The 19,675-nt window shown below is 39.5% G+C and overlaps 2 protein-coding genes across 5 annotated transcripts in view; one reads left to right on the top strand and one right to left on the bottom strand.

Moving 5' to 3' along the window:
* LOC121578352 (synaptotagmin-2) overlaps nt 1-17,066 on the top strand; it is a 77,955-nt gene extending 60,889 nt beyond the window's left edge. For all 4 annotated transcript variants that reach the window (XM_041892677.2, XM_041892679.2, XM_041892676.2 and 1 more), the window contains 5 exons: nt 496-663; nt 7,646-7,813; nt 8,030-8,147; nt 10,734-10,867; nt 12,654-17,066. In XM_041892677.2, the coding sequence (XP_041748611.1) occupies nt 496-663; nt 7,646-7,813; nt 8,030-8,147; nt 10,734-10,867; nt 12,654-12,869 (804 nt within the window). In that variant the 3' untranslated portion in view covers nt 12,870-17,066. The remainder of the gene's footprint in view (nt 1-495; nt 664-7,645; nt 7,814-8,029; nt 8,148-10,733; nt 10,868-12,653) is intronic.
* Nucleotides 17,067-17,078: 12 nt separating this feature from the next.
* The window catches only part of LOC121578351 (protein phosphatase 1 regulatory subunit 12B-like), a 35,735-nt gene continuing 33,138 nt past the window's right edge, over nt 17,079-19,675 (bottom strand). The window contains exon 7 of the mRNA XM_041892675.1: nt 17,079-17,820. Within this exon, the coding sequence (XP_041748609.1) occupies nt 17,734-17,820 (87 nt within the window). The 3' untranslated portion in view covers nt 17,079-17,733. The remainder of the gene's footprint in view (nt 17,821-19,675) is intronic.

The following is a 19,675-nucleotide window of genomic DNA, read 5'->3' as shown; positions in this document are numbered from 1 at the left end:
GCAGGTCCTTTCTTTCTAAATGAATCAATTAATTTAAACATAATCAATCTCTCTGTCATTCAGAGCACAATGATACTTAGTACAGGCACCCCCTTTTCAGACATGCATAACTACTGTAACATTATATTCTGTGACTTTCTTATGACATTGCAGCAAATACATTTGGCAGCTCTAGTGTGGATAGCTTGTATCTAATCTTGGTCATCTAAAAGGGCTGTGGTGATTATTGCTGGAGCTTTATGGTTGTCAGCTGACAGGCCACAAGCTTATGTAACAAGACTGCAGCATTTGTCTGCAGCAATGACAGGAAGCGTGCATTGGCAAAAATGAATACATTAATGCATGTAGGTTTCTCACCTGACTTGACACTGTTGGCTTCTCTCAGTTCATCGGCACAAATAAATACATTAATACATATTGAGATTCCCACCTGATACTGTTGGTTTGTCTCAGTGCTGTCTCTGACCCCTGAGCACTGTGCCCCTCCTCTCACAGCTCACAGTGGGAATACTCCAAGCTGCAGATCTTATATCCATGGACAGCGGAGGCACCTCTGACCCGTACGTTAAGGTCTATGTCCTCCCAGACAAGAAGAAGAAGTTTGACACCAAGGTTCAAAAGAAAAACCTGAACCCTGTCTTCAATGAGTCATTTGTTTTCAAGGTAAGTAATATCACAGTTTCTGGACGAGAACTGAACAGTAGTTAGTTGGAATAGAAAGGGCATCAATCATCCTGCAAAACTATAATGCTGAAAAAATATTGTCAGGCTAGGACAGCAGAGTCTCAAACTAAATGTAATGTAACAGATTTGGTGTTGTAAACATTTCTGACATAAGAAGCTACATGATATAAATTTTCCAAAATTAAGACTATGGTTGAAGCCTACATGTACAGTTGAAGTGTTTACATACACCTTAGCCAAATACATTTAAACTCAGTTTTTCACAATTCCTGACATTTAATCCCAGTAAAAATTCCCTGTATTAGGTCAGTTAGGATCACCATTTTATTTTAAGAATGTGAAATGTCAGAGCGACTCACTAACTGTAAGTCGCTCTGGATAAGAGTGTCTGCTAAATGACTAAAATTAAAAAATTAAAAAATGTATGCACTCACTAACTGTAAGTCGCTCTGGATAAGAGCGTCTGCTAAATGACTAAAACGTAAAAATGGAAATAATGTTAGAAAGAATGATTTATTTCAGCTTTTATCTTTCATCACATTCCCAGTGGGTCAGAAGTTTACATACACTCAATTAGTATTTGGTAGCATTGCCTTTAAATTGTTTAACTTGGGTCAAACATTTCGGGTAGCCTTCCACAAGCTTCCCACAATAGGTTGGCTGAATTTTGGCCCATTCCTCCTGACAGAGCTGGTGTAACTGAATCAGGTTTGTAGGCCTCCTTGCTTGCATACACCTTTTCAGTTCTGCCCACAGATTATCTATAGGATTGAGGTCAGGGTTTTGTGATGGCCACTCAAATACCTTGACTTTGTTGTCCTTAATCCATTTTGCCACAACTTTGGAAGTATGCTTGGGGTCATTGTCCATTTGGAAGACCCATTTGCGACCAAGCTTTAACTTCCTGACTGATGTCTTGAGATGTTGCTTCAATATATCCACATAATTTCCCTTCCTCATGATGCCATCTATTTTGTGAAGTGCAACAGTCCCTCCTGCAGCAAAGCACCCCCACAGCATGATGCTGCCACCCCCGTGCTTCACGGTTGGGATGGTGTTCTTCGGCTTGCAAGCTACCACCTTTTTCCTCCAAACATTATGGCCAAACAGTTCTATTTTTGTTTCATCAGACCAGAGGACATACAGTGGGGAGAACAAGTATTTGATACACTGCCGATTTTGCAGGTTTTCCTACTTACAAAGCATGTAGAGGTCTGTAATTTTTATCATAGGTACACTTCAACTGTGAGAGACGGAATCTAAAACAAAAATCCAGAAAATCACATTGTATGATTTTTAAGTAATTAATTTAAATTTTATTGCATGACATAAGTATTTGATACATCAGAAAAGCAGAACTTAATATTTGGTACAGAAACCTTTGTTTGCAATTACAGAGATCATACGTTTCCTGTAGGTCTTGACCAGGTTTGCACACACTGCAGCAGGGATTTTGGCCCACTCCTCCATACAGACCCTTCAGGTTTCGGGGCTGTCGCTGGGCAATACGGACTTTCAGCTCCCTCCAAAGATTTTCTATTGGGTTCAGGTCTGGAGACTGACTAGGCCACTCTAGGACCTTGAGATGCTTCTTACGGAGCCACTCCTTAGTTGCCCTGCCTGTGTGTTTTGGGTCGTTGTCATGCTGGAAAACCCAGCCACGACCCATCTTCAATGCTCTTACTGAGGGAAGGAGGTTGTTGGACAAGATCTCGCGATACATGGCCCCATCCATCCTCCCCTCAATAAGGAGCAGTCTTCCTGTCCCCTTTGCAGAAAAGCATCCCCAAAGAATGATGTTTCCACCTCCATGCTTCACGGTTGGGATGGTGTTCTTGGGGTTGTACTCATCCTTCTTCTTCCTCCAAACGCGGCGAGTGGAGTTTAGACCAAAAAGCTCTATTTTTGTCTCATCAGACCACATGACCTTCTCCCATTCCTCCTCTGGATCATCCAGATGGTCATTGGCAAACTTCAGACGGGCCTGGACATGCGCTGGCTTGAGCAGGGGGACTTTGCGTGTGCTGCAGGATTTTAATCCATGACGGCATAGTGTGTTACTAATGGTTTTCTTTGAGACTGTGATCCCAGCTCTCTTCAGGTCATTGACCAGTTCCTGCCGTGTAGTTCTGGGCTGATCCCTCACCTTCCTCATGATCATTGATGCCCCACGAGGTGAGATCTTGCATGGAACCCCAGACCGAGGGTGATTGACCGTCATCTTGAACTTCTTCCATTTTCTAATAATTGCGCCAACAGTTGTTGCCTTCTCACTAAGCTGCTTGCCTATTGTCCTGTAGCCCATCCCAGCCTTGTGCAGGTCTACAATTTTATCCCTGATGTCCTTACACAGCTCTCTGGTCTTGGCCATTGTGGAGAGGTTGGAGTCTGTTTGATTGAGTGTGTGGACAGGTGTCTTTTATACAGGTATCGAGTTCAAACAGGTGCAGTTAATACAGGTAATGAGTGTAGAACAGGAGTGCTTCTTAAAGAAAAACGAACAGGTCTGTGATTGCCAGAATTCTTACTGGTTGGTAGGTGATCAAATACTTATGTCATGCAATAAAATGCAAATTAATTACTTAAAAATCATACAATGTGATTTTCTGGATTTTTGTTTTAGATACCGTCTCTCACAGTTGAAGTGTACCTATGATTAAAAACGACAGACCTCTACATGCTTTGTAAGTAGGAAAACCTGCAAAATCGGCAGTGTATCAAATACTTGTTCTCCCCACTGTATCTCCAAAAAGTAAGATCTTGTCCCCATGTGCAATTGCAAACCATAGTCTGGCTTTTTTATGGCGGTTTTGGAGCAGTGGCTTTTTCCTTGCTGAGCGGCCTTTCAGGTTATGTCGATATAGGACTTGTTTTACTGTGGATATAGATACTTTTCTACCTGTTTCCTCCAGCATCTTCACAAGGTCCTTTGCTGTTGTTCTGGGATTGATTTGCACTTTGCACCAAAGTACGTTAATCTCTAGGAGACAGAACGCGTCTCCTTCCTGAGAGGTATGACGGCTGCGTGGTTCCATGGTGTTTATACTTGCGTACTATTGTTTGTACAGATGAACGTGGTACCTTCAGTCGTTTGGAAATTTCTCCCAAGGATGAACCAGACTTGTGGAGGTCTACAAATTTTTTCTGAGGTCTTGGCTGATTTCTTTTGATTTTCCCATGATGTCAAGCAAAGAGGCACTTAGTTTGAAGGTAGGCCTTGAAATACATCCACAGGTACACCTCCAATTGACTCAAATGATGTCAATTAGCCTATCAGAAGCTTCTAAAGCCATGACATCATTTTCTGGAATTTTCCAAACTGTTTAAAGGCACAGTCAACTTAGTGGAGTTGGAGTGGTTGAAAAACGAGTTTTAATGACTCCAATCTAAGTGTATGTAAACTTCCGACTTCAACTGTATTTTTACATTATGAAGTCACGTGTGTATTCTTGTTGCGTTCACATTATATTGTAGAGCAGTGCTGGCCTGCCATGTCTGCCTGCCTGCTATATGCCCTCTAGCCTGTGTACTAACTGCAGCTTCCTGTACTACTTAATGAGATCCATGGAGACTCCATAAGACTCTCAGGGTCAATGCGAAAGCACTGTTTGCAATCTTTCCACCACAGCTAAAAACGGTCTATTCTCTTAGCATAACAGTCATGTAGAGACCTAGAATGAAGACACTAATCTGTAATATTGGACCTAGGTTGACTAGAGACCATGAAGAGTTTAGAGAATGTACAATATGTGACATCCTATGCATGCCTTTAGAATCAGGGTTGGGGTCTATTCGGAATTCAAACAGTGAATATGAATTGAATTTGAATTGGCCACACCCCACAGGAAGCATCATTTGAGTTGAATTTGAATTGAAGGAAGTACACTGAGTGTACAAAACATTAGGAACACCTGCTCTTTCCATGACAGACTGACCAGCTGAAAGCTATGATCCCTTATTGATCTCACCTGTTAAATTTAAATTTTTAGTCATTTAGCAGACGCTCTTATCCAGAGCGACTTACAGGAGAAATTAGGGTTAAGTGCCTTGCTCAAGGGCACATCGTCAGATTTTTCACCTAGTCGGCTCAGGGATTAGAATCAGCGACCTTTCGGTTACTGGCACAACGCTCTTAACCACTAAGCTACCTGCCGCCCCACTTCAATCAGTGTAGATCAGGGTTCTTCAATTCCGGTCCTGGAGGGCCGAAGCACTTCTGTTTTTTATTTCTACCTGGTAGTTAATTGCACTCACCTGGTGTCCCAGGTCTGAATTAGCCCCTGATTAGAAGGAGAGGATGAAAAACAGAGGTGTTTCGGCCCTCCAGGACCGGAATTGAAGAACACTGGTGTAGATGAAGATGAGGAGACAGGTTAAAGAAGGATTTTTAAGCCTTGAGACAATTGAGACACAGATTGTGTTGTGTATGTGTGCCATTCAGAGGGTGAATGGGCAAGACAAAATATTTAAGTGCCTTTGAACAGGGTATGGTAGTAGGTACAAGGCGCACCAGTTTCAGTGTGTCAAGAACTTCAACGCTGCTGTGTTTTTCACGCTCATCAGTTTCAATTGTGTATCAAGAATGGTCCAACACCCAAAGGCCATCCAGCCAACTTGATACAACTGTGGGAAGCATTGGAGTCAATATGGGCCAGCATCCCTGTGGAACACTTTCGACACCTTGTAGAGTCCATGCCCCGGCGAAATGAGGCTGTTCTGAGGGCAAAATGGGGTGCAACTCAATATTAGGAAGGTGTTCCTAATGTTTGTACACACAGTGTATAATTTAATTCAAAGCAGTTCAAACCAAATCAACTGAAACGTGAAACGTTAAAGTCTCATTCTCTGGATTTGACTACAGTATTTAATGTGATTAGTGATTCATTTATGTCTGTCCCTCAACAGTGCCACTGACCGCCCCAGGCGCAATTGTTACTGTTTTTGTTTTGCGGAAATGAGCATCCAGCATCGTGGTAGAAAAAAATCATAGTAGATATTCTGCTGTTCTACCGCACGTGCCATGATGTGCAATGATGTTGTTTGAAGTAACGTCTTTGTTGTTGTAATATCGCAAACGGACGTGGCAGTTTCACCGCTATGGATTCCAGCTTTAAAGAGCGACTGATTCCGCATGTGTTTTGTCTGTTGCTCATTAAACTCTGTTTTGGACGAGACTGACTTTATGAACAAAATTATCCTATTTACACTTTGTAGTAAATGTTGACACTAGAATAAACGTTTCTGACTAATATCGATTCCGCATAGGCCGTTTTCTATCAGAGAAGTTGTTTATTGCCTTCAGTTGCGCTTTAAGGTTGACCCTGTTACGTGAACTGAATTCTGGTTTTAATATGGTGATATGCTTTTCTAAAGAAACATTGAACATCTAATAGTCAAATCATAGTGTAAAAGCAACTGAGCTGGTCCTACTCTTTTTGGCAATTGTCTGGTGTATTGTGCTGGAAAACTGAGCGGGTCGAGCATAACACGTCAAACCTGTTACCCAGAGATAGACAGGCTAGAAATGTTTAACAATAAATAAATACACATTTAAGCTTGCATCCAATTGCCCCTCCCTGTTGCACACAACAAGCTTCCATTCCCCGTCACAAGGGGATATATGGCCGAGTTAAGATTAAATGAAATTGTATTTGTCACATGCGTCGAATACAACAGTTGTAGACCTTGCAGTGAAATGCTTACTTACAAGCCCTTAACCAACATTGCAGTTTTAAGAAAAATAAGTTACGTAAAAAATGTATAAGTAAAAAATACATTTAAAAAATAATCGTCAACACTGTTACGGTCAACCCAGTTACGGTCAACCCTGTTACTTTATTTGTCACTTGTTACTTTATTTGTCACTTACTGTATAATTATTTTTTAATTTAACCTCTTGAGATGGGAAAACTTGCTTTTTATTAAGTTGAAAATTACGTGAAATAAAACGTTTTAGAAGTTACACTTCTCAAAAGGCACCGAATTGGCAGAATGACCCAGATGTTAGATTGTTCCCTCCATACTGCAATGTTTGATTCATTAGCATTCTGGGAAATGTATATATTTTTTCTGCTATTTAAAGACATTAAGGGAATTATTAATCATTATAGACAACACACAACATGATCTTGAACATATCATGAATATTGCCAGACCACTGTAATTATTAAAAATTGTTTAAGGAGAATCAGTTTTAAAATTTTTCAACCTTATGGTATTGGTAACCATACACAATGTCAAAATAAACATTTTTATGTAGAATAAATAAGCCATATGAATTTCATTGAATTAAGTTCTACTTCCTTTAATTCAAATTCAGTTCAAATGCTGCTCCCTGTGGGGTGTGGCCAATTCTAATTGAATTCAAATTGAATAATTTAATTGGAATTAAAGAGCAATTCGCAACTCAAATAAGTATTGCCCCAAACCTGTTTAGAACGTATTTTTATTTATATTTGTCAATGAGCCAATTTACCACAGGAAAAGGAATGTCTAAACCTGCTATAGTGTATTATACTCCAGGTCTGAAAGGGCTGGAGAGAATCAACAGAATTCATATTAGATATTATAATTATGCTTTAGTGCTTTAGAGCTGAATAAATGAACTCTCCTTAGATGTTGCCCAAGTAAAAACAAAGCTACATTATTATAATCCAGCCTAACCCATTTTCTGTCTGTCCTATTCTGTGTTGTAAAACTCAGTATGTATGTTGACTGCCATTGTGCTGTATTATTAATGTAACAGCAATCAATGTCTTGCCAGCAGCCCATGGCACCAAATAATATAAGTATGTTTACTTTTTTTTTTATTGATAGCACATACAGTGAGTGTAGACATTGTGCGATATAAAGTATGGACATTTACAAAGATGTACGTGGTTTCACATTCAGACTTAATAATTAAGTTGTGTTGTTGTTGTGTTGTGGTGGTGTTGTTGTTGTTGATGTGTTCCTTCATCAGTTACCGTATGCTGAGCTCGGTGGGAAAACCCTGGTGATGTCAGTCTTTGACTACGACCGATTCTCCAAGCATGACATCATTGGAGAGGTGAAGATCCCCATGAACACAATTGACCTGGGACAGCCCATTGAAGAATGGAAGGATTTGGAGAGTGCAGACAAAGAGGAGGTATGAGCTGAAAAGAAACAATCTATTTATTATTTATTTATTTATTTATCTATTAATTTATTGAACTAAGCTAATCGTTGGACGGGAGCATTGCCCCATCAGAAGTAACAACAGCCAAACTCGGACAATTTTTATATATTTTTTTGTCTATCTTTCCCTCTCTGTGTCGTTGTTCTCTCTGTGCTTGCCCTCTCTCTATCCTTAATCTCCATGCAGCCTGAGAAGCTGGGAGACATCTGTATCTCTCTCCGTTACGTGCCCACCGCTGGCAAACTCACTGTCTGTATCCTGGAGGCAAAGAACCTCAAGAAGATGGACGTGGGTGGACTGTCTGGTATGTTAAGACTTCCACTGGACGTACAGTTTACTCTTGAGATTCTTAAAGGGTTCTTGAGAGGTTCTTTGCTGTGAGTGATGGTTCTATGTAGAACCATGTCTTCTCAAAGAACCTTTCTCTATATAGAACCCTTCCCTTCCAAATTGATCTTTACAATGTTGAAGCAGTCCTTCGATAGATGGTTCTAGGTAATTATGAATTCCTGTTATTTATGTTGCGTTATTTAACTTACTGTGTGGTACCTATGATTTTGTTGTTTTATTCTACCTGTATTGTGTCTGTGTGTTTATATTCATGGGTTCTGTTGAGGTGGCTAGTCCGATACCATCAGTGAGAAGGTTCTGCAAGTATATGCGAGTTTATATTTTTGGACTAACTTCATCATTTGACGTTGAGTAAGGTTGATACAACTCCCAGGTGAGAGTAATTAAGCATGATCAACCCCATACTACAACACAGTATTATAACAATGTTAAAAACAGAAGATCATCATCATACATATCATATACTAATTACCTGTAGATAACTGTTACAGAGGTGTAAGGTTTATTATGCTATTCAGAACCGTCTCATGATATAACTGGTTCTTTATAGAACCTTTAATAGGCGGTTCTACATAGCACCATCAAGAGAGGAGTGTACAAAGCCCCAAAAAGGGTGCCTCCACGGTCACAAATCAAAGAACCCTATTTTGGTACTACAGTGGCTTGAGAAAGTATTCACCCCCCCTGAAATTTTTCCTATTTTGTTGCCTTACAACCTGGAATTAAAATGGATTTTTTGGGTGTATGTATCATTTGATTTACACAACATGCCTACCACTTTGAAGATGCAAAATATGTTTTATTGTGAAACAAACAAGAAATAAGACAAAAAAACTTGAGCGTGCATAACTATTCACCCCCCCCAAACTCAATACTTTGTAGAGCCACCTTTTGCAGCAATTACAGCTGCACGTCTCTTGGGGTATGTCTCTATAAGCTTGGCACATCTAGCCACTGGGATTTTTGCCCATTCTTCAAGGCAAAACTGCTCCAGCTCCTTGAAGTTGGATGGGTTCCACTGGTGTACAGCAATCTTTAAGTCATACCACAGATTCTTAATTGGATTGAGGTCTGGGCTTTGACTAGGCCATTCCAAGACATTTAAATGTTTCCCCTTAAACCACTCGACTGTTGCTTTAGCAGTATGTTTAGGGTCATTGTCCTGCTGGAAGGTGAACCTCCGTCCCAGTCTTAAATCTCTGGAAGACTGAAACAGGTTTCCCTGAAGAATTTCCCTGTATTTAGCGGCATCCATCATTCCTTTAATTCTGACCAGTTTCCCAGTCCCTGCCGATGAAAAACATTGGTGGTGTTCTCGGGGTGATGACATAGTGTTTTCCTTGATGGCCAAAAAGCTCAATTTTAGTCTCATCTGACCAGAGTACCTTCTTCCATATGTTTGGGGAGTCTCCCACATGCCTTTTGGCGAAAACCAAACGTGTTTGCTTACTTTTTTCTTTAAGCAATGGCTTTTTTCTGGCCGCTCTTCCGTAAAGCCCAGCTCTGTGGAGTGTACGGCTTAAAGTGGTCCTATGGACAGATACTCCAATCACCGCTGTGGAGCTTTGCAGCTCCTTCAGGGTTATCTTTGGTCTCTTTGTTGCCTCTCTGATGAATGCCCTCCTTTCCTGGTCCGTGAGTTTTGGTGTGCGGCCCTCTCTTGGCAGGTTTGTTGTGGTGCCATAATCTTTCAATTTTTTAATAATGTATTTAATTGTGCTTCGTGGGATGTTCAAAGTTTCAGATATTTTTTTATAACCCAACCCTGATCTGTACTTCTCCACAACTTTGTCCTTGACCTATTTGAAGAGCTCCTTGGTATTCATGGTGCCACTTGCTAAGTGGTGCCCCTTGCTTAGTGGTGTTGCAGACTCTGGGGCCTTTCGGAACAGGTGTATATATACTGAGATCATGTGACAGATCATGTGACACTTAGATTGCATACAGGTGGACTTTATTTAACTAATTATGTGACTAGGTAAGGGAATTGGTTGCACCAGATCTTATTTAGGGGCTTCATTGCAAAGGGTGTGAATACAAAGGGTTCACGCACCACTTTTCCGTTATTTATATTTTAGAATTCTTTGAAACAATTGATTTTTTTCATTTCACTTCACCAAGTTGGACTATTTTGTGTATGTCCATTACATGAAATCCAAATAAAAATCCATTTAAATTACAGATTGTAATGCAACAAAATAGGAAAAATGCCAAGGGGGATGAATACTTTTGCAAAAAACATGTCTACTGTGTCTGCTGTTAAAAACAGCTTGTGGGTGGACTGTCTGGTAGGGCAAACCACTGGACATAACAATAGATCATTTTCAAACAAACAGGCATGCCAATCTGCCATTAATTAAACAGTTCAGTGATGCATACTCTGATTTATTTGCAGACATTGCGTTACTGTATGTTACATTAATGAGCTCTCTGAATTATTTTTCTAATTAGCCAGCAACTCATATCACATCACATGTACCGAAGCAATGCATTAAAACATGAAATGAAAGATTGAATATCTGTTGGTCTTTCTTCGCAGATCCCTATGTGAAGATCGCGTTGCTGCAGGGAGGCAAGAAACTGAAGAAGAAGAAGACTACGGTGAAGAAGAACACTCTGAATCCATACTACAACGAGTCCTTCAGCTTTGAGATCCCAATGGACATGATGCAGGTATAACACACTTTACATACTTGATTAGCAAAGGATTTATATAAACTCAGCAAAAAAAGAAACGTCCTCTCACTGTCAACTGCGTTTATTTTCAGCAAATGTAACATGTGTAAATGTTTGTATGAACATAACAAGATTCAACAACTGAGACATGAACTGAACAAGTTCCACAGACGTGACTAACAGAAATTGAATAATGTGTCCCTGAACAAAGGGGGGGGGGTCAAAATCAAAAGTAACAGTCAGTATATGGTGTGGCCACCAGTTGCATTAAGTACTGCTGTGCATCTCCTCCTCATGGACTGCACCAGATTTGCCAGTTCTTGCTGTGAGATGTTACCCCACTCTTCCACCAAGGCACCTGCAAGTTCCCAGACATTTCTGGGGGGAATGGCCCTAGCCCTCACCCTCCGATCCAACAGGTCCCAGACGTGCGCAATGGGATTGAGATCCGGGCTCTTCGCTGGCCATGGCAGAACACTGACAATCCTGTCTTGCAGGAAATGATGCACAGAACGAGCAGTATGGCTGGTGGCATTGTCATGCTGGGGGGTCATGTCAGGATGAGCCTGCAGGAAGGGTACCACATGAGGGAGGAGGATGTCTTCCCTGTAACGCACATTGTTGAGATTGCCTGTAATGACAACAAGCTCAGTCCGATGATGCTGTGACACACTGCCCCAGACCATGACGGACCCTCCACCTCCAAATCGATCCTGCTCCAGAGTACAGGCCTCAGTGTAACGCTCATTCCTTCGACGATAAACGCGAATCCGATCATCACCCCTGGTGAGACAAAACCGCGACTCGTCAGTGAAGAGCACTTTTTGCCAGTCTTGTCTGGTCCAGCGACGGTGGGTTTGTGCCCATAGGCGACGTTGTTGCCGGTGATGTCTGGTGAGGACCTGCCTTACAACAGGCCTACAAGCCCTCAGTCCAGCCTCTCTCAGCCTATTGTGGTCTGAGCACTGATGGAGGGATTGTGCATTCCTGGTGTAACTCGGGCATTTGTTGTTGCCATCCTGTACCTGTCCCGCAGGTGTGATGTTCAGATGTACCGATCCTGTGCAGGTGTTGTTACACGTGGTCTGCCACTGCGAGGACGATCAGCTGTCTGTCCTGTCTCCCTGTAGCGCTGTCTTAGGCATCTCACAGTACGGACATTGCAATTTATTGCCCTGGCCATATCTGTAGTCCTCATGCCTCCTTGCAGCATGCCTAAGGCACATTCACTCAGATGAGCAGGGACCCTGGGCATCTTTCTTTTGGTGTTTTTCAGAGTCAGTAGAAAGGCCTCTTTAGTGTCCTAAGTTTTCATAACTGTGACCTTAATTGCCTACCGTCTGTAAGCTGTTAGTGTCTTAACGACCGTTCCACAGGTGCATTTTCATTAATTGTTTATGGTTCATTGAACAAGCATGAAAAACAGTGTTTAAACCCTTTACAATGAAGATCTTTGAAGTTATTTGGATTTTTCGAATTATCTTTGAAAGACAGGGTCCTGAAAAAGGGACTTTTCTTTTTTTGCTGAGTTTATTTTTATACAGTTTGTTGAAGTGGTGTTAATTTTTTTTCAGGCCTACAACCACATTTCGATTTTTGTTATGCTTTGATGCTTACAGCAATTTAATTCTGGAAGAAAATCATTACAATTCATTGGAATTTTAAGCCCTAGTAGTTTAATACCTACTGTATGAGGCTTGCATATGAATGGTTATGTGATTATGTGAGTGCGCACATGCACAATCTACTATACACATTTTTGTTTTCTCTTGTTCCTCTTTAGAAAATCTTGGTGGTGGTGACAGTGTTTGATTATGACAAGATTGGCAAGAATGACGCCATTGGGAAGATATTTGTGGGAAGCAAGGCGACGGGCCCTGGTCTGAAGCATTGGTCTGACATGCTCTCTAACCCCAGGCGTCCCATTGCCCAGTGGCATCCACTACAACAGGAGGAGGATATAGATGCGGCGCTGGCAGGTTTAAATGCAAAAAAGTAACTTAACTTGGCCGATTTGATTACCAACTAACCAACTCAGAAACCCTCCCTCCCCAACCCTCCTACACTGCATGAAACTCATGACGTGCACATGATTCTGTCATGTCTACTTGAAACACTGAACAAAAAAAAGAAACATCTAGAATATCAGCTCATTCATTGTTAAATTGAAGAACATAAACAACCCTTTTTTTTAGCATTTCACATATTTAGTGTATAGTGAAAAGAGGGAGATTGAATGATTGATTGATTGATAAATTGATCTGTGTTTCATTTCAACATGCTTTTTAGCACCAGATGCTTAGATGTTGATAATGAAAGCTTGGAGAAAGGCTCAATGAAAGTGATGATGGTTAAAGCTTCTTCATTTAGTTTATATAACATTATGCATGCTTTACTTATGCTCTCACTGCTCTGCATAAACCATGCCAAACCGATTCCTAATAGCATATATCTTGTTCTCAAACCATAAGTGTGCCATATCTTGCAGTAGAGATTAGTATTGGGAAATGTCTCACACTGAACCATTTTAAATCTACTTATGGAAAGGGTTTAAGTGAGATGGTAGGTATAAAGTTAATATAATGCAGCAATCCATTCCAGAATTACTGTCTAATAGAACTTCACAATGCAATGTTTTTTTGTTATTCCAATTTCATTAGTATTATTATTATTATTATTATTATTATTATTATTATTATTATTATTATTATTATTATTATTATTATTATTATATGTATTCCCATACATATTAGAGAGATACATATTGTGGCAAAAATGACATTTGACTTTGCAATTAATTATTATTTATCAAACACGATTAATTTATATGCAGTCATGGCTTTCAGAGTGATACACAGTCTGGGAGGAGTTCAAGGGTGCCTTTTTGATTCAAGTTGGTGAAGTACATTAGGCTCTCAACTTAATGTGCACTGAGGTAAACTGTATACCTGGCAAACGTCATAATGGCACAGTCCAAGGAAACTGCAAATGTGTTGCAGACCTTTTTTGACCACTTGGATGTAAATGTGATGACTTATCCATAGCCAAAGTAAAGATGAAGGACGAATTATCTCTGTCCTCCAAAACCATGACAACTATGCTTTATTAGTGATGATATGCTTACTACTAATAGCATGTGTTGAAAACACATTTTACCTTTTACTCTTTTAAGTCAGATTTATGTTCAAGAAAAGAAAGAAAAATGATTAATCATATTCTACTAAAACAACATCACACCCTGTACACTATTGTGAATGCATTTTTGGCGTTAGTGCTATCAGGATGAAAGGGGTATATGTTATAGAATGGGACCATCTGCTTGTTTACAGCCACTGCCTGTGAATTGTAAAATCACAGTGCATCTCTGAAATGACTGATACAAACATACTGGAGGGGATGTTTTCTCAGTTAAAATGTGTATTTGCACGAGGCCCAAAGTCTATTTCTCTCAGCTGAGGATGACTGCAGTAGTGTGGATATTCATTCAATTTTTGGATGCTCACATTGTAATGATGAAAAGGTCATCATCAATCAACAGGTACATACAAATGCAGCTTTTGCTTGAAACAAATGAGAGTAAAGTAAGCATGATTTATGCTTTGTGCAAATCTTCATGTCTATGGCTTTGGCTTTTGCGCCACACACTCATCAGCAACTGCTTACTATGTAACCCTTACTGTAAGATGCCAAAGTACTAAAACATTGTGCATTGTCCGCTGTTTATTCAAACCTGTTTTTCCCAAGGGCGTTGTTCATTCAGACATCCTATGATTTTGATGTCCAAGAGGCCATGGAATATAAAATGATGGAACTGAAACGAGGGTGAACGTTAGAATACTAATAAGTCCATTGTAGTTTTGCCTCCCTCTCTCTCTTCCTTCTGTAAACATTATGCATTGAGCAAATGTGTTAATACAGCATGTATCTATAACATTTTGTAAATAGCAGCATGTTTTAAAGATAAATCATAATTATATTGTGTATGTGTGTTTGTGTCCAATGTCATTTTGATAATAAAATGGAGAGAAAATATGCATTGACTGCACATTTTATGTATTTTCCCTTAAGGGTATGGGCCTCAACGTATGTCTGCATTGTATATGGATTTTACAGGCTATTTTCTTGCCTGGAATTCAAGTGTTGCTTTTTACTGTGTGGGTATTCATTTAGCAGACCAAAATGCTGCATGCTTGTTTTTAGTATTTGTTAATTGTATTATCCTTTCTATCTGTCTACTGTGGTCAACCCTAAATATTTTACTATATACTGGGGCTACAAGTCAAAATGCAATATTACTAACATTTCCTGCTTTCACTTGTACATGTGCATGGTCTTTGATGGCCAGGATTTATTGTGTAGTTATTGCAAAAGGGCAACATTCACTAGCTCTCTTGCTTTGTAATTATAAGTACCATAAGTGTTTCCTTCGTGTATCCTGCCAGAGGTTGTAGTAACCGCCTTATCAAAAATCATTTGTATCTGTTGTGTTGGGTTGACCAGTACTGGCCCATTACTAAGTCAGATTATGGTACTACACAAATTTAAGTCCAAGTACTAGACCATACTTAGACTGTTTAGTGACAGGCTCATGTTATCAGATCTAGCTCACTGTATAGGAGTCAAAGCATGGACTTGTAGCCCTCTTTCAATACCTCTTACATATTTGTACCCTGAGTAGACCTCTGCTTTCTGTAACTCATTGCTTAACATAACAGTTAAACGTGTCTTTTTTAGTATGTTGATCAAAATAAGAAGAAAAGCCATACAACTTGAGCACTGAAACATTAGAGCTCATCTGTGAGGTTAGTAACCTAAAATACTTCTTAGGTATCTACACTCTGAGCAAAGGTATATTACTACTCATATAAAAACCTTATAGAGATATTAACAGAGTGGCTGGTTCAGACTTTATCACTTTCCTATGACAGAATTGCTTAAACATGATCTCCTGAATATGTATATTTATATGTGAATTATATTATATTTGTTCCTCTATATAATCACCTGTACCAGCTCTGTTGGATTTTCACCTCACATTATATAATATGTGTTTTGCTTATAAATAGGTACTTAACATGATAATAGCGGTTATGTTTACCAACATTATTGGCATGACTTTGAGTTGATATTGTAAGATATACATGCCTCTGCATTTATGAAATCATATGACTGCTTGGCTTTTTGTGACGATCATATACGTACTTATGTTCGAAAAAGTTTAAATGAACCTTCAGTCATTCGTATAATTTGCACAACAATGTTTTTTAAATGTTAGCATAACGAGCATATAGCAGCAAAATAGTGACATGTTAGTCGATTGCAAAATTGCATTCGTTTTTCCATGTCTCAGCACACATGCTCTTAATACTCTGATTGCAAGTATAGAGCTGATTTGTATGACCCATACAGTATAAACTCCATTCCAGTAAAGCAGTTATTACTCAAAATATGAGTTTAATTGTGGTGATGAATGAATACTGTTACTTCCGCACTTGTTTTCCATATCCCTAGTATTGAGTATGCTTGGGTTGATTATTATTGTTTTATAGACCATTATTCTGTCTATTTTAAATGATTTAAATTGTATTTGCAATAGGACCAATAGCACCTGTGTTCTTCTAACGTTTTCTCAGTGGACAACAGAAACTGAGTGTTTTTTTTCTCAAATTACTGCAATGCAGGCAACAAAATCCCTGTCTTCCTGGGTCTATGGAACTCTTTTGAGCATGGGGCGGACCCAAACAGTGCAGAGCTACATTCGCAATGCAATACTGCCAACCTTGCTGCTTAAAAAAGAAAAACGGTTCTTCTTTATGCATAGCGTTTTGATCCTCCGTGGTCACCATACTATAAGACTTCCAAAGAACTGTTCCCCTCTGCCTCGCCTCCTCACTCCCTCCTCTCCTTCTATACTATTCAACAACATGGACAAGGGAAATGCTTGAACTTGATTATTATACTTTTTTTTGTAGAGGTGTGTGTATGTGTGTGTCAGTAGTTGTGCCTTTTGTGGATTGCATGATTTATTTCCCTGCCAAGGAACATGTTGTCCAGCAAAAAGAATCCAAATCCTCCAGCTCTTGTATCAATATATCAGTCAATGTGATATTATTTAGAACCTCAAGGGAACCAAAACATGGAATGTCTCAACAGACGTATCTATATGTAATCATAGGAAATAAAGGCATTTTAAGTATGCTTGTCTTGCGTGGTTTGTAAACAATATATATTTTTTATTATATTTTCAAATTCACTTCTTCATATAATCTATACCTGCTTTATTATCGCTTACAAATGTGTACCAACCCTGATTCGCAATCATGTCATATATACGGTAGGCCTCTGCAGTAAGGTGCATTACCACACATGACCAGTTGATGACAGTGCATACAAGAGATTGCATTGGATTGCAGCATAGACAATCATTATCAATAATTTATAAAAGGCGCAGGAGACCATTCAGGTGATGGAGTTTTAAATAAACATTTTAAATGTAACATAGTGATATAGAACATCATAATATATCAACTGTTACACCAGTTTATAGATTAAACCTTTGTAGACAATCGTACAGTATAATTATGTGCTATGATGATATAAGTGTGCATTATAACAATCCATAAATACATTTAAAAAAATTCTAATGTGCTGACTGTGTGTGAACACTATCTGTGTACAGTACAATCATCAACAGAAGACAGAGGAGAAAGGTGAAAGGAGCGTCAAGATGTGATTTAAAGTTGGCGCCTATCTGTCATTCCTATCATGATTTGAATGTAGGGGTGGTTGGTGGAGGTGATGGTGGTGGGGAAGTCGGGGTAAAAATTGGAAATAAAGCTTGGATCATCCTCTTCCTCCTCCTCTCACTTAGACAGTTTACTGATGACCCGGATTAAGGCTACGTTCTCGTCCTTCAGTCTCTGGTTCTCATTCTTCAGCTCTGTCTGGATCTGTGGAGGACAGCAGACAACAAGCAAACAGAGAAGGATTAGGGTTGGGGTTGGGGTTATTGAAATAGTACAGTGTGTAGATGTTATGTTTGTTAAAGGAAAAGCTAAAAGTTGAAAGTATACCAATTCAAGGTGATTTACTAAATATTGCAGTCCAAATGTGATATACAGAACAAATGACAATGACTAACACATTCATCACCCATCTCTCCTCCGAGTCAACTGGGGCCATACTTTCAAACATAAGCAACCATTCAGTTAAATGGGTTCTCCAGCTCAAAATGTGTATTAGTCAATTAAAATCGTTGATTTACTGTGACAAATGCTAAAATTGTAGCTTGTCCCATCAGAAAACATGGCACACGTTAGCCCTATGCTAACTTCAACAGGTGGCACTGATTATATAGTGTGTTGAAAAGGGATGCCTACAGCAAACAGCTTGAAAATGAAGATTATGAATGAATTGAATAAGGAGCTACCTCTTTCTTCAGCCTTGCACACAAACACACTGCTATTGGCTAATAATCATATTGAATAGGCTATATTACATGGACGTGTACACCTAAATGTAGGCCTACAATGTTTTATATGCATTTTTTATCTACTTTGTCACAGGTTAGTAGATTCAAAAAAGATTAGCATTACAATGTGTACAGTAGGTAATTTGCACTCTCGTTATCATCCTACAGATGGCAGTATTGCAGTTCTTTTAAATACATTTAATTGCGAGTGCAGGACTCGAAATCGACATTCTTAATGTAGGAAGACAGTTGGCTGTCATTAGTATATTCTTATGTAGGCTACACTTACATGCAGGCTAACCGCTATGCATTGTTATATTGATCCACTTCGTCACATTCGTTTTAAATCGAGCATAAGGACTGGCAGTGAACAGTGTTTTCCTCAACAAAAAAGCGAGGGGGGTTCAAACCCACGGTTAAAGTACACTATCGATTGCAAGTCAACCACTTTAGCAGCGTGTACCACAGAGAAGTGATGATGACAATGATATGGCTACTATCTGACAAATCCATAAAGCTCTTCAGCTTTCCCATAAAAGCACATGGATGTGTGAAATTGATCAACAAAAACATTGGATTTTGTCATATAGGCTTACTAGTCTACCACTAGTAAGCCTAGTCAAGGATGCATCAGTTCAATATTGGCACATTACATTTTGTTACAGACTAACAGAACAAGTAAACCTTGAATTTGTAGGTTTAAAATACCCCTCTAGTGGCCAGGGTTGAACTATTTTAAGAAATGCCATTGATCGGTGGATATAAAGTCTAAGATCTTTCATAGGCTAATGAAAATGTTGTGCCAGTATAAAATCAGTACCACCTGTTGAGGTTTGCATAGGGCTAACGTGTGCCATGTTATCTGATGGGACCATCTACATTTACATTTACATTTTAGTCATTTAGCAGACGCTCTTATCCAGAGCGACTTACAGTTAGTGAATGCATACGTTTTTTTATTTTTTATTTTATTATTATTATTATTTATTAATTAATTTTTTTCTCCCCCCATACTGGCCCCCCGTGGGAAACGAACCCACATCCCTGCCGGCCAAACCCTCCCCTACAATCGAGCCTTCTATCACGTGCAAGTAAATCGATGCCTTTTCATTCCCTGATACGCATTTTGAGCTGGAGAACCCATTTAACTTTAAATGTTCACAAGTATGGCCCCACAGTGTTTGCCCACAGAGATAGTATCTCTCATTCAGAGATAATAAGAGGTTGTTGTCTGTACCCTGGTGTATGGAACACTGCAGATGCTTGTGGCAGTAGTGAATGCAGACAAATATCAATGGCGTACTCACTCAATGAATATCAATCAAAGCACTCTC

This window comes from Coregonus clupeaformis, chromosome 12, assembly GCF_020615455.1.
Source record: "Coregonus clupeaformis isolate EN_2021a chromosome 12, ASM2061545v1, whole genome shotgun sequence".
Taxonomy (NCBI): Eukaryota; Metazoa; Chordata; class Actinopteri; order Salmoniformes; family Salmonidae; genus Coregonus; species Coregonus clupeaformis.
The sequence above is the reverse complement of the archived record's forward strand: the minus strand, read 5'-3'. Positions and strand labels throughout refer to the sequence as shown.